This window comes from Perna viridis, chromosome 8 (assembly GCF_037379345.1).
Source record: "Perna viridis isolate PV_CMFRI_1.1 ecotype Kerala chromosome 8, ASM3737934v1, whole genome shotgun sequence".
Classification (NCBI taxonomy): Eukaryota; Metazoa; Mollusca; class Bivalvia; order Mytilida; family Mytilidae; genus Perna; species Perna viridis.
Window position 1 is genome coordinate 2,828,358 of NC_142452.1, and position 22,601 is coordinate 2,850,958.

The window sequence follows — 22,601 nt, forward strand, 5'->3', positions numbered from 1 at the left end:
ACTTTATTGACACCAACCGTCGTTTAAATTGTCTTAAATGACTTGCTCATTCGTTTAGCCAAACAGCTTCTCAAAAACAAGTCGCTTATTAGCTTAAATCATGCGTAACAAATCCTTACGGGAAAATCCCATACTAAATCCGCCATGTTGGTTTTTACGGGACGATTTGTTTACAAACGAAGTTCGTAAGTTCCCGTCGAACTCCGGTGACAATCGTCTGCTTGATCAACTTCTCGGTATTGTACGTTGTTCGCGTAAAATAAATCCGAGATATCCGAAATAACGCCGAAGTGCATTCTGGGTTCTTCGGTTTTTGGACAAACCATTTAAACGTAAACAACATCTCCTAGCAACCCGATCACTGTAAACATGGCCGACTTTTTACAATGTAAATATTGGCACCTAGAATTAAAATCTGACCGGAATTTAACGATTCAATGTTTAGGGAGAAGCTGTTTGGCTAAACGAATGAGCAAGTCATTTAAGACAATTTAAACGACGGTAGGTGTCAATAAAGTCGTAGAAAATATTTTTATTCAAATTTTAACAGTATGTTATTTATGTGACGCCGACTATAGTTAAAGTTCTTCTCTTTCTTTCATTATAGCAGATATTGAAAGTTCTTTGTTTATACTGTTTATGTATCTCTGTACAGATCCGTCTGACCCACCTCAGGACCCAGTGGTAGAGGACTATGACAAGGACTACGTAGAATTAGGATGGAAGCCACCAGCAAATGATGGTGGTGCTCCTATACAGAAATATGTCATAGAGAAGTGTGAGAAGGGGATACCAAAATGGGAACATGTAAGGTTTGCTCGTTTATATCAGATAAATTTGAAGAAAAATGAAGACAAAAACACGAAAAAAGATGTTAGCTCTCGTTATGCATAAGGAGAAGTGAAATATCAAAGAAGAGTTTATAACTATTGATAATACAAACTCTAGTCTGCCAAAAAGTGCCACACATAAGAATTATTTTAATTGTAACGTATGATTATCATATGAATCTAGCATGATATGATGGTTTACATTTGCATATGATCATGGTATGATTATCAGTTTATAATTATTCATTTTTCACAAACAAATGATAATCATATTTTGGATATAAGAATCATATTATAACTTTATGACTATTAAATGTAAATTATCATGTGATTTCTATATAATTAATTTATGATATGAGCTTCATATGATTATATGTGTATTTTTGGCTGTGTACATCCAAAATGATTTTTGCCTAATTATTACACAATCCTTGGCTTGTTTCACATTTATGATTAAAGTGAACTATGTATTACAGGGTACTGAAGTACCAGGGGATAAAAATGTTGGTACAGTCAGTGGACTGAAGGAGAATAAAGACTACATCTTCCGTGTTGCTGCTGTCAACAAAGCTGGTAGATCTGAACCCAGCGAAGCAACACCACCTGTATTTACGAAGTCTAGAAGAGGTTAGTTAATAGTTCTACCATCACGATATTACAGCTTTATTGCCTTTATAAATAGATTTATTCTGTTATTCCGCTAATTCTGTTAAGTCCAATAGTTTTTTTATGATTTTAGTTTTAATCAAAAATTGTGAAACTCAAAACTAATTATTGATTTGAACATAATAATATTGTTTTCCAGTCAAGCCAAGGATTATGAACAAGAATGACTTGATTCCATTAAGAGTGAAAGTCGGCACAAAGTTTACCATTCCTGTAGAATACATTGGTGAACCTACTCCTAAAATTGAATGGAAGAGAAAAGGATTGGTATGTAGATTTACTTGATTTCATATTTAATTCATTTTTCCAAGGAATTTCGGATAAGAACTTTCCATAAAATCTTTACATAAAATCAGAAAAGATAGCGCACAACTTTTTATTCAGCTTGGTTATTAGAGTAATGAAATTTAGATGTGTATTTATCAAATAAAAAAGATCTTGCAAAAAAAAAACTAGACCGACCAAAATTTTGTGCTGTATCTGTCTGGACCTTCATCATATAAAGAGTATATTTGACCAACATTCACAAGAAAACCATGTAACATTTGTGAAGTTACCGTCTCTCTGATTCTCTTCAATTTGTGTCAGTTTTCCTCATTAGTACAACTGTACCAGCACCAATTGATGCAAACCTAAAAAAAAAAAAAACTAGTCAGAAATCAAACTTTAGGCCTCATGCACAGTTTATTATCCACTGGATCATATAACACAGCAGACATACCACCAACAATAATTATAAATTATTCAACCTTTTATTCCATCATGCATGATATTTACCAGCATTGTCCTTTTCTACCACTTTAGGACTTATCAAAAGTAAGTATTCCACATCCTCAACCTCTTTACCACTGTATAAATGCTTGAACAAACACATTACTTATATATTATAGAAGATTTCCAATCAATGTTGTATACCACTCTATGTCATTGTAATTTTATGTCAAATTTATTAGGTATTTTATTTAGGTATTGTCTCTATGATTTAGATTGTGCATGTTGATAGCAAACTTTTAAATGACAGTGTATAGGTGCTGTAGTTTTTTGTTATAGATTGTTAACTAAGTCTGTATTTTAGATCTGAAAATCTTTTAGTTTTTGCTTAATATGGTCTTTATCTCTATCCCTACTTTTACTTTATTTAGAAGCTTTTTTTCTATTTAGCTTATACATGTACATGTGTATTTAATTTTTAATGTTGTATTTTTAGCTTAATTTTACCAATCAAACTCTTTTACACTACTTTTCTGAAACATCTCAGTCAGTACCTACATTAGGTACATACTAAACTTTCCCATGAAAATTTTTATGGTAAAGCTTCCATAAGTACTGGTTGAGCCTGCTTAGAAAGAAAATACTGTAGTGCAAAAGAGTATCTTCAACCAGAAACAAAACTACATTAATGCATTGATAGCTTTAAACAAGCTTAGATAACTGCTATATCATTATATTTCAGCTTTAATCAGTTAACTTGTATAAAGCAAATATCATGCTAACTTATGTGTTAACAAAATACTCATTATAAAACAATACAAACTTGCTACTTTATCGGAGTAATAAAGTGCATATTTCAGAAAGTCACTCATGAGATAATGACTCCAGCCATCAAACTCAGAACAAAACATAATAAAGGTACTGGTACATCAAAGTCTATATCTGTGTGATGTATTTTAATTCAATTTTAAATTATCTAATACAGGACAACAAGGTGGAAGATGTACAGCCTTCAGATCACATGAAGATTGACAACAGTACACCAAAGAAGACTGTCCTTAACTGTACTGACCCACAGAGGAAGGATACAGCTGTATATACCATCAATGTTACTAACAAACATGGCTCCGACTCAGCTGATATTGAGGTTGTCTGTCTTGGACCACCTACCAAGCCTAAAGGTCCTATCAAGATCTCAAATATTACTGCTGAGAGTGCTACCCTGGAATGGGAGGCACCTGAGGACCTTGGAGGTTCTCCTCTTGAGTAAGTTAAAATTAGAGGCAAAATCATTTCAAATAATCTCACTAACAAAAGTTATATTAAAACTTTGAGAAAATATCATGAATATTTATTTTTGTCATGATTTAGATATTCATATATGATGCTTTTTTTTAAAGTCTTCTTTGATAGTTTATAGTTAAAAATTATAATGATTTGCCTTGATGTAAAATATTGTGCTCGGATAAAATTTGCACCAAAATAAATTAACACAGAAACATATTGATTTGTTACTAAAAATGCCTTGGACAAGTTCATATCAGTAATAAAACCAGAAGGCACTTTTGCCATTCTACATCAGTAGAGTTTGATCTCCATCACTGATAGCTCATATTAATTTCATTTCTAGTGGATATAAGGTTGAGAAGATGGACACGAAGAAAGGAAGCTGGGAACCAGTTAGAGAGGGTGTTAAGGGCACTAAGGTCACTGTACCTAAGTTGAAGGAAGGTAACGAGTACAAGTTCCGTGTGTCTGCCATCAGTCCTAACGGTGCTAGTGAACCACTAGAGACAGAGAAGCCTATTGTTGCCAAGAAACCATATGGTAAGGTTTGGTGAAAATTTAGTAACAGGATACCACACTGTTCATTTTCTATGTCTATTGCTTTAAACAATTGTACATGTAAATTGCTAAAATATGTAAAAGTGCTTAAGTGTAAATTTCAAGTTTTGACAAAGTTACTTTTGTTATAAATACAGCCATATTCTAAATATGATTAGCCTAACTGTCTTTTGCTTGGGGTAAATTGAGTAATATAACAAGAATAACAGTTAATGGTATAAAATTTTGTTGATAGATGAGCCATTCCCACCAGGACAACCAAAATGTGTTGCTAGAGATCGTGATCATATCAAGATTGCCTGGGAACCCCCACAAAAAGATGGAGGTAACCCAGTCAAGGCATATGATGTGGAAAGGAAGGAACCTAAGACAAACAGATGGGTCAAGGTCAACAAGGAGCCAGTCACTGTAAGATATTTTAAACAGAACTATACAACGAGTGTCAAAAGATTTGGTAAAGACATATGCTAGACACATTACGTAACTTAAAGTATGTGGAAAATACAGGAAAAATTTACTTGAAATTAAGATGATTTTTAGTTCTTCAGAAGGTTATTAGTGATTTTGTGGTCATTTCTTTTTTTGTAAATTTACTCAAAAAGGATACATACATGTATGCTTACTTTTTTATACACTTTTAGGGTTGTGAATATGATGACAAGAAGGTAACTAAAGAAAAGGAGTATGAATACAGAGTCATCGCTATCAATGATGCCGGACCTTCAGAACCTAGCGTAGCTTCTAAACCCATCCAAGCCAAACCAGAGAAAGGTTAGTATATAATTATCATAGTGGTTGAGATGGTGAATAAGTGGTTAGGGTCTTGCTGGGTTTAAAAATGCTAACTTTTTTCAATATAGCTTTTAATGATTAAAATAATTATACTGACCTATCTGAAAGCATGGAAACTTGTAGATAATGTATACATGTATACCCAGTACTTCTTAATATTGTTATTTCTTGCTTAGCCCTATATATATGCAAAAATAATGTTATAACCTCAACATAAATTGTGGAATGTGTGGAGTCTTGAAGTGCATTTCACATTGGTTTACAAATAATTGGAATATCAGTTCAATGTTTTATCAAAATACCACTTGTATGTAGTAACATTAAAAAGTCTTTGTCAATAATCACTATTAAATTTTTTACATTTCCAGAGGCACCAAAGATCAACCTTGATGCCCTGTTCGGTGTCAATGAGATTAAGGTGAAGGCTGGTGAACCACTGGACATTGCTCTTGGAATCAGTGGAACACCTACTCCTACTGCATCTTGGGAGAAAAATGGCCGACCTGTCGACAGGAGGGTATGATGGCACTATTTTTTTCCTAGGCAAAATTGAAAATAAAATTACTTCATTTGGAAAATTGTTAAAATGTCAAGTAATGGCTAAATGAAGAGATATTCACATTGTTGTTTTCTGTCAAGTAATGAATTGATCCTCAACTTTTTGGATATTTATTGATGTTACATAGAAAGGACTACATAATTACTTTTACCCCACCTCTGATAATTATCAGTTGAAGTCAACTAATCAGTGCTCTGTATTTTGATCACGTGAAGACGGTGTATTTCTGATACACAGTCACTATTTTAGCAATACCCGGTCAGTTATCGTTTTTTAGTTTACTACAACAAAACTGGCAACCAAAGGTTTTGCGTCGCTTACAGCAGACAATATACAAAACAATAGTACCGTAGAAGCAACACAAGGGTAAAAATTGAAACACACATCAGGAACATAAAAGAAAATTATTGCTATCTAAATATTGGGTATTAACTTTTTTTCTCTTAAAAAACAAAAAAACAAAAACAAAAACAAAATAATCGATGGGGTAAATTCCTTATATAGTGATTGAGTGGCTGTGTACGGAATTTACCCTGGTCAATAGATTCCATACTTGGCTAGGCTGCTCCTTGCTTGGTATGAAATATACTGACCAGGGTAAATTCCGTACACTGCCACTAAATCATTATGTAACTAATAATTCTTCTGACAACTGTTCAGCTTTTCAATAGATAGCTTTGGTAATAAAACACCCAACAACAAAAACTTAGAAATGTTTCAAATTAATTTTGATGATAAAACTTCTTTGACATTTTTATTAGGCACAGTGCACAAGCTCTGAGGATGATGCTAAGCTCCATATAGATCAAGCAGAGAGAGGAGACACAGGGAAATATACCATTACTGTCTCTAATGAGAGTGGATCTCAATCAGCTGATGTTAATGTTATTGTATTAGGTAAGTTGTCAGGGGTCCATCTGGGATGTTCTCAGGGGACTAACTTGGAAGTTGTCAAGGGACTTACTGGGAAGTTGTCAGGGGACAAACTGGGATGTTTTCAGGGGACTAAATGGGAAGTTGCCAAGGGTCCATCTGGGATGTTTTCAGGGGACCAACTGGGAAGTTGTCAGGGGACCTACTGGGAAATTGTTAGGGGTCCATCTAGGATGTTTTCAGGGGACTAAATGGAAATTGTTGACTTACTTTCTGTATGATCTTCTAAAATCTCATTGTTCTGACATTACTTTTTCACTACTACTCATAGATAAGTTCCATGTTATCTATACTATTTCTATTCTATATCAATGGCTGAGATAATCCATCATGTTATGTTACAGATAAACCTGGAGCACCAGAAGGTCCTCTTGCTGTCAGTGATGTCTTTGCTGATAATTGCAAGTTGTCATGGAAACCACCAGCAGACAATGGTGGAGCTGATGTCACAGGTATTACTATCTAATCTCCCTTGTTATACTCTCTCAAAGTTCAGGGGTATACAAGAATCATCCTGTCTGTCTGCTTGTCTGTCCACATTTCTAATTCTAAAGGATTTTTATAGAATTATATAGGAAGATTAGGCATCACTTGTAGATGTACATGAAGGAATATGACTACTGTCAGAGAAAACCAAAGGGAAATAATCAAACTTGAGGTTTTTTTTTAACATTTTGCATTTATCCCCATTGGAAGTGGGGGTATTATCTTTGTAAATTTGCACTCAGCATTTGTAGTAAGATTTAATTTGTGAAGAGCATTTTGAAGTTACCTTTTATCTCTGCAGAGCTATGTTTTTGAAAATGGAAATAAATTATATTAAAATTGGATTTTAGTTTAAATTTGAATAAAATGTCTGAGTATTTCTCACAAAATTTTTAATGTTATCAAATTGGATTTATAATTTTTGAAAACATGAATAAAATCCATCTGTGACTTGTAATCTACTCCTAATAATCCTATTGTTAACAGGTTATATTGTTGAGAAGTGTGAGGATGGGAAAGAATTCTGGGAGAAAGTTCCTGGAATTGTCAATGGTACATCTCATAATGTCAAAGGTCTGAAGGAAGGAAAAAAATATAAGTTCCGTGTCAAGGCAGAGAATATCTATGGTGCTGGGCAACCACTGGAAACAGAGAAACCAGTACTTGCTAAAAATCCATTTGGTAATGTTTGGCTTTATATATTTTATATTGAGGTAATGACATTCATTGAAATTTAGCAAATAATGCAGTATTACAATAGGTTTATTTTTGTCACTTGGTTTTTATGAAAGAATTTTTTTATGAGCTGTTCAAAGATTTATAGAAGATTCTCAACAAACGACGTATTTTCAGAGGCAATATCACTCATTGTTAAGCAATATTAATTGCTTGAAATATTGTCATTGTAATGACGATGTTGTTACCATGACAACATCAAATTGATGAAGCATACTATTTTTATTTATTACAGATGCTCCTGATGCTCCTAAAGATCTGGAAATAGACAAATTTGACAAAGGATCTGTAGATTTGGTTTGGAAGAAACCAGACAATGATGGTGGAGATCCTATTCAAGGTTTGTGAAATGCCAATAAAACAATACTATATCTTATCTAGATATTAACTGGTACTTATGCCATACCACTACCATAATTAAAACTTTACAGCACTTAATTGTAATGCATATGTATGTTTTATGTAAATTTCTTATTGATCTCTCCTTCCTAATGCCATTGTTTCACTTTACTGTTACCATTTAAGGTTACATTGTGGAAAAGAAACCCAAAGGAGGAGACTGGGTACCAATAAATAACTACCCAGTAAAGGAGCCAAAATATTCTGTACTTGGACTAAAGGAAGGACAGGTGCTGGAGTTCCGTGTGTGTGCTGTTAACCAGGGCGGTCAGGGCAAACCAAGCAGACCTACCAAACAACACACAGTTAAAGACCCAGTCTGTAAGTCATGTTTAATTACCATTTATTCAATGTTTAATTTCATTTATGTGAAAATTACAAGTGGGTTTTATATTTAATTTATAATGTTAGTTTAAAACTAATGCTTGATGCTCTCAAAAAATTGTTTAAAACTAATGCTTGATGCTCTCAAAAAACTTTTTCTTTGTTTGATGCTTAGGAAAAGAACCTCCACTTCCAGAAAAAAAAAACTTTTTGAAGTTTCTAATTTTAATCACAGAGTTACAAGATCAGAACAAAAGAAATCTATTGTCTACTGCTTTAGAAACCGCACCAGAATAGGCCAATCTTTATAAATTATTGGATATACCAGTAAGCTAGACCAGTCAAAATATATAGGGACAGTTGCTTGAATATAGAATATGTGTTTATTTCAGATGCTGCTGGAGCACCAGGACAACCTAATATTGATAAGATGACACCAACATCTGCTGAGCTGTCCTGGACCAAACCATCCAAAGATGGCGGTGGTAAAATCCTTGGCTATGTCATTGAGAAGAAGAAGAAGGGAGGTGACTGGGAAACAGCTACTGAAGTTCCTGCCAACTCTACCCATGGCAAGGTCAATGATCTGACAGAGGGTGAGGAGTACCAGTTTAGAGTAAGAGCAATCAATGATGCAGGACCAGGAGAACCCAGTAAACCAACACAGCCAGTCATTGCTGAATATCAACCTGGTATGTTGGTTTGTATGAGTCTGTCATAACAGGTATCTATTGTAATAAAAACTGAGCATTTATTATTTATATAAAGGTTGCAGTATTTCCAATGTTTATCTAATGTTTTATCTACTTGTACCTAATCAAAGTGATTACATGTATTTACATCAGAATATGAAAAAAGTATATTATACAGGTATCTATTGTAAGAAAAACTGAGCATTTATTATTTATATGAAGCGTGCAGTATTTCCAATATTATCTAATGTTACATCTACCTAAAAGTGATTACATGTATTTAAATCAGAATATGAAAAAAAAATTACTGTCTTGTTTATTTTTAGAAAAGCCCCAGCTAGATATGTCTGGAGTTAAGGACATTACAGTAAAACAAGGCCAGAAGTACCAGATCAGAGTACCATACAAAGCTTGGCCCAAACCTTCAGCACTCTGGACTATCAATGAGGAGGAAATGCCTTCTGTTGCCAGGATGGACTCTAAGGTACAGTAATTGTACAAGTTTCTCTCTAAGCTAAAATCTGACTATTGGCATTCATTTAAAGATAAACAGGGTTTCTCTTGTAAATGCACATAGTTAAAAGTGATAGATAATCTTTAATTGATATTCCCGACTTGCGGACCAACGTTTTGTCAACATTTACCTCCCTTTGGAGCAGGTGTCTATTCGGAACATGTAACGTTTTCCATCCGATATCGACAATACTTTAGAAAATTTTGAAAGTCAAAAAGGAACTTCTCGTTCTACTGACCCTGCCATAATTTTTCTTTACCCGGGATACAAATGAAAATCATCCTTATGTAACCTACCAACAAAATGAAACACCCTGTAAATTTTAGAAACACCGTTGTGTTTGTCTGCTGGGGATTCCATTTTCATTCGAGTTACCTCTTTTTTCTGCACCCGAATCCGAACATCAATTAAAGAGACTTCGAAATTACACCTGCTCTTACGGGAGGTAACTCTGCAAAAACAGGATAAAATATGGCTGCATTCCGAGCTCCGCAAATAGGGAATATACCTGGAAAAATGAAGGAAGTTATATGGCTGCATTCCGAGCTCTGCAAGTAGGGAATATACATTGTACCTGGAAAAATGAAGGAAGTTGTATGGCTGCATTCCGAGCTCCGCAAGTAGGGAAAATACCTGGAAAAATGAAGGAAGTTAATGTGAAAACTTACTTAGATATCACATAATACCTCACCACTTGGTTATAATACCTCACCACTTGTTATAATACATCACCACTTGGTTATAATACCTCACCACTTGTTATAATACCTCACCCCTTGTTATAATACCTCACCACTTGTTATAATCTGTTTTTGCTTTGAAAAAAAAAAAAACTACTAACATAAAACTCAAAAAAATTTTTTTCATTGTCTGAAGAACCTATTAGGTTTATGATTATAAATTAGATTTACCTTAATTAATTTTTTATTGCTCTGAACATTTCTCCATTCATTAATTGTGGTAAGAAATCATGTGGTTATCCTTTCAGGTTGAGGGTGATCATGTCTTGCTGACAAATGACAAGGCTCAAAGAGTTGATGCTGGAAAATACAAACTGACCTTGAAAAATCCTTCAGGTCAAGACTCGGCATCATTTACTGTCAATGTACTTTGTAAGTAATTTTCATTAATCTCCATTAATGTTCAGTAATCTGTTGTTTTTTGTTTTTACATTTTTGTTAAAAAAATTGTGTGTTATTAAATGTATATTTGAATGCATATCATTGACAGAACAATCTATGAATACCAAAGCACCAGTACAATATAAAGGTACAACTTAGCTTTAACATTGCTCAATTTCTAAGTTAATCAACTTGCACAAACATACATAGTAGATGATAAATAGAATGATTTATGATTTATATACATATGCTCCATCAATGTATTTTCATTTCAGCTCCACCTGCCAAACCAGAGGGGCCAATCACAGCCTCTGATATCATTGGTGATGAAGTGACATTGTCATGGAATGCCCCCAAAGATAATGGTGGTGAACCAGTCACTAACTATGTTGTTGAGAAGAGAAAGAAAGGATCAGGAAAATGGGGCAAGGTTACCGGTACAGCTAAAGAACCAACATGCCAGGTCCGTAACCTGGAACCAGGAACGGAGTATGAATTCCGTATCATGGCTGAGAACCCACAGGGAGTTAGTGAACCATTAGAGACAGAGAAACCAATCCTAGCTAAACTGCCTTATGGTAAGCACATTGAGTTTTTGTTTTAAGAGGAACAACTTTAGGGGTAATAACTACTATCTGTCTATTGTTTCTAGTAATTTACAGTTAAGGGGAGGTAAATCAGTAAAAATTGGATAGAACAGTACCATTATTAGGTAGATTGGGTCAGCCCCTTTGATCTTTTTTAATCATTGATGGGCTTTACTGTATTGATTTGAGACAGTAATGCCCACTTCCATGATGTATGTAATGTCAGAAATGATTACATAAAATTTAAAACATTCAGTTCTACTGATCTGCTCATAAAAAGTGATATAGAATGAACCTCAGGCTATATACTGATAGAGTCTTGGTGATTAAGGCTACCTGTACAGCTAAGTGTTGCTAGTCCATGTAGCATTATTTCCTTCTAGGATTTTCATCTTTAGATTTTTTTCTAGGAATTACATGCAGTATCTATTACAGTATTTTTTATGTTTATTTTTCACCATATGTACAACTAACAAAGATAAAATCTGGTTATCTTTGTGACGTTGTTATCAGTAATTGTGACTATCTGTTTATAGACAAACCAGGGGCTCCAGGTACACCTAAATGTCTTGAATACACTGAAGATTCTATCACACTAACATGGACTCCACCAAAGGATGATGGTGGTAACCCTATCAAAGGATATGTTGTTGAGAAGAGGGAGAAAGGCAAAAAAGATTGGCAGAAGTAAGTTTATGAATGTTGTTTTGTTCTCAGTAAGGAGGTTCTCTGTAAGGAGGTTCTCAGTAAGGAGGTTCTCTGCTATAAATTTGTCATATGGTTTTGTTGATAATCTTCAACACAAAAATATGCATTGTTCTGTGATCTACACATTATGGATTCTGCAGGGACTTTTCATTACAATTGCTTTGTCTAATACATTTGCTAAAATCCATGGAAACTAGTTAGTAATACATGTTACCCTAAACCAGGTGTTCTGATTGGGAAGAAATTTTCCTTCATGGATTTCTTTTTTAAGTAACTGTTTTGAGAATTTCTGATTTTTCAACATTTATTCAGCTTAGTAAACCAAGTTTGTGTAACACTAATCAACATTGTTGTCTATTATAGAGCTAATATTGCTGACGTGCTGACTGATGAGTTCCAAGTTAAAGGTCTACAGGAAGGCAAGGAGTATGAGTTCCGTGTCGCTGCTAAAAACAATGCTGGTCTTGGCGACTGGGCTGAAACATCTGAGGCCATAAAAGCTAGGTCTCCACCAGGTATAACTTTACCATAAAAGCTAGGTCTCCACCAGATATAACTACACCATAAAAGCTAGGTTTCCACCAAGCATAATACTAAAATATTGTACTACCTATTTTATTTTTCCTGATTGATTTCTAACAAGTTTAGATGATTTTTATCCACAGAGTCAGTCCAAAATGCCTAGAAATGAAGAGTAAATACTAATCATTTAAATCTTCTTTTTTTATATTTTTAAAGTAAGTTGTCCTTTCTTATATCAAATTTATTTATTTTTATTTTATTTTTGCAGTTGCACCAAAGGTAGACAAGAACTTTACACCAAGAGATGTTGTAGCTAAGGCTGGAGAGCCTTTCAAGATAGTCATTCCATACACAGGCAATCCCATTCCATCTGTTAACTGGGCAAATGTAAGTCTTACACAAGCAATACAATTCCATCTGTTGATTAGGCAAATATAAGTCTTATGCAGATAATGCTAGGCAAATATAAGTCTTACACAGATAATGCCATTCCATCTTTTAACTGGGCAAATTTAAGTCTTACACAGGCAATTTCATTCCATCTGTTAATAGGGCAAATGTAAGTTGTCTTATTTCTCTTTTTTTTAGTTCACTAAGTTGTGGGGCATGTAAGTTTTCTGGATGTACTTACACATTGTCTTTTTTTCATCAAATGATTCAGGTTTATGTTCACACTGAGTTCACACAGGTTCATTTTTATCTTATGCATTCAGCAAAATCAGGAAATGTTTTAAACTGTAGAACTTTATTTTTAAGTTAGTAAATATTTATCTCAGTGAGACTAATGCCAGTGACACTAATAAAGTTCCTAAAGTGATTTATCTTTAAAAAAAAAACCGGTTGGGAGTCTAGAAATGTTTACACTGTTCTGTTTTAAGGGTACAAAAGATATATTTGAAGGAGACAGGATTACATTTGAGAACACTCCAAATGAACTGAAGTTGCTCAACAAGAAGGCAAACAAGGATGATGCAGGCAGATATACATTGACTATGAAGAATGAGAAAGGACAAGATACTATCTCTCTGAATGTCGTCGTTGTTGGTCAGTTGTAGTTTATAAAGTAAAATAATTAAGATACATGTACTAGATCTTCTAGTGCTTTCAAAAGATGGACTTTGAATGACTTTCTAATTTCCTGATTGTATGATGTATCCTTATAACAGTCATACTAAAACCAAAGCTAAATGTTTTGACTACATTAAAGATGCGATGTCTGTGTGTATGGTTACTTATATCTTTTTGCCTAATTATAAAAACAACTATAAATGAGATTTTGATATGGTATGCTGTAAAGGACTAAAGATGTTGTTTTTAAATTACAGATAAGCCTAATAAACCAGAAGGACCATTGGAGGTCAAGGACATTACACCAGATTCCTGTGTTCTCACATGGAACAAACCTAAGGTTGGTACTTTAACTGTGTTAGGGTGTGACCTGACAGTTTTTCAACCATCTGTATTAGAGTGTGACCTGACAGTTTGTCTACCAGAGAGAAGGAAGGTTACCTTAGGACCCCAAAATTACCTAACTTGGAAAAGGAGAGTCACGTACACCAACAATAGCTGTAGGTGGTGTATTTATTGTATTTCTTGCAACAGATTTGTTCATTACATTCACACAATACAATACTATTATAACAAAATAAGACAGCACATTGAGCTGACTATACTATAAATAGACAATTTTTCATTTGACAGGATGATGGAGGAAGTCCAGTCTCTAACTATGTTGTAGAGAAATGTGATACCAGAACAGGAAAGTGGGAACCAGTCAGTAAATTTGTCCGAGGAACGAAGTACGAGGTGATGGGATTAGACGAAGGTCATGAATACAAGTTTAGAGTGTCGGCTGAGAATGAGAATGGAGTCAGTGAACCATTAGAAGTTTTGTCCCCTGTTGTTGCTCAACATCCTTACAGTAAGAACTTATCTATATATTGACTTAATCACTGATATCATTCCGTTTTATCTTAAAGGTTTCAGTTCCTTTCCTAAGATTGAATTTTGTCTGTTTAAAAAAAAGAGTGAAATCACTACACATGTCTCTGTTTATAGGCCTGTTATAAATATATATATGTATATAATTATTTTCAACTATGATTAGTCTTACAACAAAACTAGTATCTCAATACTTCAATGTAGAAAGTTATTTAAATGTTTTGTGATCTTGTCAACAGCCGCCCCTGGTGCACCTGGAAATGTCCATGTCCTTGATGTTGACGAAGACAATGTTACATTGGCATGGCAACCACCAAGAAGTGATGGAGGCAAGAAGATCCAGGGATATTGTGTTGAGTACAAAGATCCCACTTCTGGAAGATGGAAAATGTACAATGATATACCTAACCCTGACACAAAAATGACAGGTATTTTATACCCTTGTATATAAAAATCAGTCTTTTAACTTAAAACGAAAATCATATGACAAAAAGTTGGCATTTACCTAGTTTTCATCCCCTCTAGGTCAGTAGAGAATTGTTCTACCAGTCTCTCTCATTTTGCCTGGCCCTCTGTTCATGTGTATAAGTTTATTTTGCATAACTTGAGTCATTTTGAATGGACTTTAATGAATAAAGTTCACAAATGGAAGCATCAATAAATTTGAAATCATTAGGTCTAAGAAAAGTCTTTCAGAATTTTATAGTTAATTTTACGGCAATGTCTCATCACCCAATAACTATTTAAAATGGAAGGTTTATATTGTATGTGTTTTGTTTGTTGGGGTTTAACGTCCGAGCAGCAATATTTCAGCTATATTCAGACAATGAACATGAAATGGATGACAAAATGAACATGAAATGATAAAAAAAAAAGTATGGGTCACAAGGACAACAGGGTCGACAAATTTTGATTGCCACTAGAAAAAGGGGGGATGGGTAAGGTCGGGCAATTTAGCCTCCTGTGGCGGAGCGCAAAGGTTCCTACTCCTATCGAATACCACAGCAGGGTTCTTTAACGTGCGAGGAACGTGGCATCTTTCCCAACACGGTGCACCACTATGGTTTGCGGTCAGGTTTTACGTATTATAGCCTGACAACCCCAGCATGTAATATGCCAGGGGTACCCCATTCCACCACCTGGGGCACACATCCCAGTTGCTCTGTGGGCAGAGCGCCTAGCCCCCGGCTAGGTTTCTGAGCACTATTTAGTCGCCTTATACGACAAGCTTAGCGCTGCTGCAGGCCTATTCTTTTGACACCCGGACCTGCACGGGGTTATTGTATGTGACTGATACATAATATTATTGTCTATGATTACAGTTGATGGACTGAAGAAGGATAAAGAATACGAGTTCCGAGTTCGAGCCAAGAATGTCGCTGGATTAGGTGAACCAAGCAGTTGTACCTCTCCAGTGACAACCAAACCTAAATTCAGTATGTAGATCTTAATTGATGTTTATGTACCGTGTTTATTGCCAGTGGTGAAGTCAAAATCCAAAATGTTGTTTTCGAGTGAGACCATTTTGAACATTTTGCAGTCCCCAATTTTTCACCATTATTTGTTTAGGTATCGATGAATGTACTATTAATGCCTTATTTATGAAATAAGTTTTAATGTTTACAACTTTTTTTTGTAGTTTATAGATAAGTATTATGAGTGCATTTTCTACTGGTAGTCCAAACTTGATATGAATTATTATTTTGAGAGATATTTCCATGTAAACATCTATTTACAGCTGCCCCAGGATCTCCTGGAGTACCAACAGTAGCTAACATTGGTAAAACATTTGTCGAGCTGAAATGGGACAAACCCAGGAATGATGGTGGAGACAAAATCAAAGGTAGATAACTCAGTCAGTTTATATCCATATTTGTACACGGAAGTCTGTAACTCCTTCGTATTTGTGAGTCAGATTATGATAAAAAGAATAGATTCACTACCACTATTTATGGTGTTTTATTTAGTGAAAACTGACTTTCTTTAATATCATATTGGCAAATTTTGAAGTTGAAAATATATCCAATTTTTAGCCTACAAATATTACATGTTTTTTTCGTTATTGTTGAGTCATAATGACATCACCGAATACTGGTTTTATATACTAGTCAAAGAATATGTTTGAAAATGAGAGATCCAAAAATAAAGTGTGTAAGCTTCAAACAACAAAATATTTTACCAGTTGTAATGATACAGAAGACTGTTTTTGTATGAATATTTAAGAGTTAAACACTTGCATTCTATGTTTTCTATGTAAAAAAGTCTAGTGAAATATAATGATTTTTTTTCTCCATAATTTGTCTGATTTTTTTTGTCTTCAGTTTTAGTGAAGCACATACATGAGTAGAAATAAAACTTTATAATAAAACTTAATTTTCAAAAATGACATATTAACAGGTAATTTTCACAGACGACATATTAACAGGTAATTTTCAAAAACAACATATTAACAGGTAATTTTCAAAAACAACATATTAACAGGTAATTTTCACAAACGACATATTAACAGATTTCAAATCTATTCAGAACACTTGGATTTTTGGGGCAAATTTTGATATTTTTTTTAACATGCCCCCTTTTTTAAACAGATATGTTGTAACATGTGACAGGACTTTCATGTGTTTTGTTATATTTTAGTGGTAGAGATTTGTTACTTGGATTGAGTTTATTTGTAACTTTATGTACATCACACCTGTAAACAACTCGTGTTGGAGATTCTCATCATTGTCATTGTCTAATGTGGGAAACTTTTACATAAAAGCAAATTTTTTTTTCGTTAAATTATTTTGTGTTTTTCACAGAAAATGTAATAATTTTAACCAAAAACCTCCGACAAATCTGACATTTTTATGTGGGAGATTCTAAATTTTTTCATAGACGTTGTTATAGTCTCTCCTCTTATCATGGGAACGTTAATAGGTATGTTACATAGTTTTGAAAATATGCACAATATTTTCTAGGATATGTTGTTGAGAAGAAACCCAAGGGTAGTGATACCTGGGTTAAGGCCACAGACTTTCCTGTCACTGACTGTGGTTACACAGTATCTGGTCTACCAGAGGGGTCAGAGTTTGAGTTCAGAGTTCGTGCTGTGAACCGTGGTGGTGAAGGTGAACCCAGTGCTAGCACTGGACCAATCAGAGTGAAGGAAAAAGTGGGTATGTATCTGTTCATGGTGTAATCTGTGGCTTTCATATAACTAGTAGTTAGTAATGAAAAAAATTTTTATGTCAAATATTTTACCTTTACATAAAGTCATGTTTGAAAAGATTTTATTCATTTGGTTATATCATAAAGATCAGCATACTTTTCAACATTGTAACTAAGTCTGAAATGAAAGCATCTTGCTTATCATAAGGTAATTCTAAATATTTGCTTCTTTAAAGTTGGCATTGCCCCAGAATTCATCAAGAAACTCCACCCAACAGAGATGGGTCCACTTGGTGGAGAACAAATATTCACTGTCCAAGTACATGGCAAACCAATGCCCGATGTTACATGGTAAGTCACATGGCAAATGAATGCATGATGTTATATGGTAAGTCACATGGCAAATCAATGGCCGATGTTACATAGTCACATGGCAAACCAATACCCAATGTTACATGGTAAGTCTCGTGGCAAACAAATGCCTGATGTTACATGGTAAGTCACATGGCAAATCAATGCCCTATATTACATGGTAAGTCACATGGCAAACCAATGCCCAATGTTACATGGTAAGTCAAATCATGTGAGACCAATGCCTGATGTTACATGGTAAACCAGATCACGAGAGACCAATGCCCAATGTTACATGGTAAGACAGATAAGGAGAGGAAGAAAATGACGAACATCATCTTCATTTTTGATAATTCCCTTTACTTTTTACATATATTTATACCTATTGTTAGATACCATGTGGTTACTCTGCAACTTCTTACAGCTGCTTGATATATGTTTTTTGACAAAAGCTTTTTATGGATTTACCAAATTTTGGAATTGATTATTACCTATAGGATTTAACCTTCTGACCTTTGTTCCACAGGTATAAGAATGGTGTACCATTAGGTAGTACCAGTAGAACTAGACTACAACAGAATGATGATATATTCACCTTGACTATCAATGAAATCTATGCCAACGATGCTGGAGATATCAAATGTGATATATCTAACCCACTGGGCAGAGATTTCTGTTCTTGTAAATTCAGTGTACAATGTAAGTATTATTGTTTAAGAAAAACCAATGTAAACTATTCATTGTACTCATTAAAAACTAAGAACTCTTACTTATTCTAACTAAAATTCTTTTCCATTATAGATCCACCTAGATTCTCTTCTCTCTTTAAAAAACTCTCGTTTATACATTTCACTTCATCATATTCTCTCTTTCATTCATTACAGCTATACCAAAACTCTCTTTAGTCAATTACAACTCCACTAAAAGTTGTTTTAATCACTTTTAGCTCACAAATATTCTCCTATATCCATTACAGCTCTACTGAAATTTTCTTTAATTCATTACAGCTCCACCCAAAATCTATCAATTCCATTTAAGCTCTACCTAATTTCCCTTCAATCCACTACAACTCCACCTAAAATCTCTTTATTCTATTTAAGCGCCACCTTAAATGTCTTTATACCATTTTAGCACTACTTAAAATCTCTTTAGTCTATTACAGCTCATCATAAAATCTCTTTAATCCATTACAGCTCATCATAAAATCTCTTTAATCCATTACAGCTCATCATAAAATCTCTTTATTCCATTTAAGCTCCACGTAAAATCTCTTTAATCCCTTACAGCTACACCTAGAATCTAATTCTCTATTCAATTCAAGTACCGCTTAGATTCTCTTCAATCCATTACAGCTTCACCTATTATCTCTTAATTCCATTTTAGCTCCTCCTAAGTTCTCCAAGGATATACCACAACAACAAGTAGAACTTGGTAATCAGTTCAAGATTAAGATTCCCTTTACTGGTACTGGACCATTTGATGTCAAGGTCAGGAAAGATGGACGTGACCTTGTAGAAAATGGACGTATCAAGATTATGCCATTTGATGACTATGTCACCCTTACTATTAATGGTGAGTACAGTGAGACAATAATGGTGAGTTATATGTACAGTGAGACAATAATGGTGTTATAAGTACAGTGAGACAAAAATGGTGAGTTATAAGTACAGTGAGACAATAATGGTGAGCTATATGTTCAGTGAGACAATAATTGTGAGCTATATGTACAGTGAGACAATAACCCTCAATTAAAAAAAAAATGTTAAGTTTAAATACTTTCACTTAGGCATTAACTTTTTGCAGAAACAGACAATATTTTTTATATTTATGTACATAACATGACTTAAATGCAACCTATGATAACTCTTAGATAATTTACACCAATATTTATCATAACCAAGGTTCACTGTTTGATTTGATGTATGATTACAGATACAAACCCAGATGATGCTGGCATGTATAAGATAGAAGTTGGTAATGCTGGAGGTAGTGCTGAACTTGGCTTCCCTCTCAGAGTTGTTGGTAAGTTCACAACTTAAACTCTTCTCATCTTGTGGTGTACTGAACCCAGATTTATGTACCATATAAACAGGAAGTAGAATTAGTAAACGTCTGTTTACATTTAATCAAAGAATTATTTAAGATATGGAATGAGTGAAGTGAGATAAAATACTGTAAATTATTTAAAATCAATGAGAATAATCATACCAGAAACATGTGTGATGATTTATTTTTATTGAATAAGACAAATTTCACCCAAATTTATGTGTGAGTTTAAGGCTCAAGAAGATGCACATTGTCAGGAAGTTCTTTACTTTGATATTTATTTTTAATTTATACTGTTATCTTAGAGATATATATTTCTCATATATGACTTTTTGTTGATAATTACATTTAAGAATTAAGGGACCACATTTGAGTTAAACATATCATTGAATATTTAGGTCCACCCGCCTCACCTACTGGACCTCTAGGAGTATCAGACATTACCAAGAATACATGCAGGTTGTCATGGAAACCACCAAGATCTGATGGTGGTGGCAAAATCACTGGCTATGTTGTTGAAAGACAGGAAGTAGGAAAACCATACTGGGTTACAGTCTCCTCAAGATGCAAGGTTGGAACCAGTTTATCTCTTCTCTCTTTTACTGTTGTAATTGCTTTTGACAGTTTTATTTCTTTGAAATTTTCATCATCATACACTACTTAACCTCCAATTTGTGACACTTCGAATATATATGAACTGAATAGAAACCTAACAAAACATTAGAAAGCCTTATATATCAGTACATGTTCTATCTGTTTTCTGTGTATTAATTTAATATACTTTTTATGTAAATAACTAATCTATACCATGTATAATAGGACTGTAACCAAGATGTACAAGGACTCTATGAGAACCAACAATATCTTTTCCGTGTGTCAGCTATCAATGAATTTGGCCAATCAGAACCACTTCAGGCAGAGTCATCAATTGTAGCCAAGATGCCATTTGGTAAGATTTTAACTATTATCAAAACATGATTACAATGCTTTGTTCAAATCAAGCATAGAAAGCTTTAAAGAAGAAAATAATGGATTTTGAAAGCCTGCTTAGAAATTATTTTGAGGTATAATGTAAAACTAATCATTTTAACACTTGATACCTTGTTTTACATTTTAACAAGTGATAACAAAAATAACTTTAATTGGTAGGAAAGTGTTGCAAGGAAATTAATGATAATATTTTTTCTCCCTTGCAGATAAACCAGATGCTCCAGGAGTACCAGAAATTGAAGAGGTTGGAAATGACTTCGTCAGTCTGACCTGGGGGAAACCACAATCTGATGGTGGTGGTCGTATCAAAGGGTACTGGATTGACAAACGTTTACATGGCCAAGATAACTGGACAAGAGTTAATATGCAGCCGTGTATTACAAACATTCTTAATATTCCTAATCTTATTGAAGACAAACGTTATGAATTCAGAGTATTTGCTGAGAATGAAGCGGGTATGAGCAAACCATCCATGAACTCACAGGCAGTCAAGATTAAAGATCCTAAAGGTAAAATCCTTTGTATGTTTAAACAAGATAATTAATGGTACGGAGATTCCCTTATTTAATTTATGATTGAAGCTACATTGTACCTGGTATAATTTGATTTTATCATACAATACTATATGTATCTCTTACAGCTGCCACTATTCCTGAATTTGTATCTGGACTAAAAAAATGTCATGCACAGCAAGGAAAATCTGCTAAATTTGAATGTGAAGTCAGTGGCTCTCCCACTCCAGATATTCAATGGTTCAAGGGAACCAGAGAACTTTATGATGGAGGCAAATATGAGATTTACAATGAAGGAGACAAGCAGATCCTTGTTGTCCATGATGTATTTGGAGAAGATCAGGATGAGTACTCCTGTAAAGCATCCAACCCTGGTGGAAACCGAGTCTCCAGAGCTAATCTGGAAATTAGCTGTAAGATATTTAAAATATTAAATTTAAGAAAATCAATTAAAAATCCATTATTAAGAAATGTCCTCTCCTGCCTATGTTGACAAAAGATTGGCTAGCACCCATCTGCATCAAATTATTAATTTAGTAGATCATAATTACATGTATTATGTTAATTTTCCCTATATTTTACCATAAATATTATTCATGTCATAAGTCAGAAAAAGTTTGTATTATTAGTGGCTTTATGCACACTTTTTTCTGGTTATAAATGAGTAAAACATATTTTATTGTGTAATTTGTTAATGTCAGTAATTTCTTGGCTAGATTCTGATTATTGTCCTGTTTTAATAGCACCACCCAAGATCAATGTACCAAAGAGATTCCAAGATGTTGCTATTTTCGAGAAAGGAGAAAATGTTGTATTGAAAATTCCATTTACTGGTAGCCCCAAACCTACCATCACATGGTTGCATGATGGAGAAGAGGTCAAAGGTCGGGGTTACAATAGCGAAGTCACTGAGAGGCATGCCATCTTGACTATTAAAGATGCTGGAAAGGACCAAGATGGACCATATAGAATTACAGCTGAAAATTCACTTGGGTCAGATTCAGCAGTAATAAAGATACAAATCAATGGTAAGTTCTTGTTTCATCTCTGCTTCCTCAGAAAAATGTGTTGATTTAAAATAATCTATACCTGTATCAGATTTAAAGAGAAATGCCAATAAGGTATTCATCAGCAAAAATGGCATTTGTCAAGGAAATGTTAATGTATTACACCCAACATAATATAAA

At 34.1% G+C, this 22,601-nt stretch overlaps 1 protein-coding gene across 1 annotated transcript in view; it reads left to right on the forward strand.

Moving 5' to 3' along the window:
• Positions 1-22,601, forward strand: part of LOC148608944 (twitchin-like) — a 98,066-nt gene that overhangs the window by 69,284 nt on the left and 6,181 nt on the right. Inside the window, exons 39-74 of the mRNA XM_088596119.1 lie at positions 656-807; positions 1,307-1,457; positions 1,636-1,763; positions 3,193-3,473; positions 3,838-4,034; positions 4,288-4,460; positions 4,694-4,823; positions 5,213-5,361; positions 6,165-6,300; positions 6,681-6,788; positions 7,309-7,503; positions 7,793-7,897; positions 8,083-8,277; positions 8,673-8,972; positions 9,299-9,456; positions 10,475-10,598; positions 10,883-11,185; positions 11,731-11,881; positions 12,266-12,417; positions 12,693-12,811; positions 13,303-13,468; positions 13,750-13,832; positions 14,126-14,345; positions 14,605-14,793; positions 15,688-15,801; positions 16,104-16,208; positions 17,326-17,523; positions 17,752-17,866; positions 18,393-18,565; positions 19,250-19,438; positions 19,799-19,888; positions 20,311-20,483; positions 20,732-20,861; positions 21,109-21,411; positions 21,543-21,827; positions 22,158-22,442. Of these exons, the coding sequence (XP_088452245.1) occupies positions 656-807; positions 1,307-1,457; positions 1,636-1,763; positions 3,193-3,473; positions 3,838-4,034; positions 4,288-4,460; positions 4,694-4,823; positions 5,213-5,361; positions 6,165-6,300; positions 6,681-6,788; positions 7,309-7,503; positions 7,793-7,897; positions 8,083-8,277; positions 8,673-8,972; positions 9,299-9,456; positions 10,475-10,598; positions 10,883-11,185; positions 11,731-11,881; positions 12,266-12,417; positions 12,693-12,811; positions 13,303-13,468; positions 13,750-13,832; positions 14,126-14,345; positions 14,605-14,793; positions 15,688-15,801; positions 16,104-16,208; positions 17,326-17,523; positions 17,752-17,866; positions 18,393-18,565; positions 19,250-19,438; positions 19,799-19,888; positions 20,311-20,483; positions 20,732-20,861; positions 21,109-21,411; positions 21,543-21,827; positions 22,158-22,442 (6,225 nt within the window). The remainder of the gene's footprint in view (positions 1-655; positions 808-1,306; positions 1,458-1,635; positions 1,764-3,192; positions 3,474-3,837; positions 4,035-4,287; positions 4,461-4,693; positions 4,824-5,212; positions 5,362-6,164; positions 6,301-6,680; positions 6,789-7,308; positions 7,504-7,792; positions 7,898-8,082; positions 8,278-8,672; positions 8,973-9,298; positions 9,457-10,474; positions 10,599-10,882; positions 11,186-11,730; positions 11,882-12,265; positions 12,418-12,692; positions 12,812-13,302; positions 13,469-13,749; positions 13,833-14,125; positions 14,346-14,604; positions 14,794-15,687; positions 15,802-16,103; positions 16,209-17,325; positions 17,524-17,751; positions 17,867-18,392; positions 18,566-19,249; positions 19,439-19,798; positions 19,889-20,310; positions 20,484-20,731; positions 20,862-21,108; positions 21,412-21,542; positions 21,828-22,157; positions 22,443-22,601) is intronic.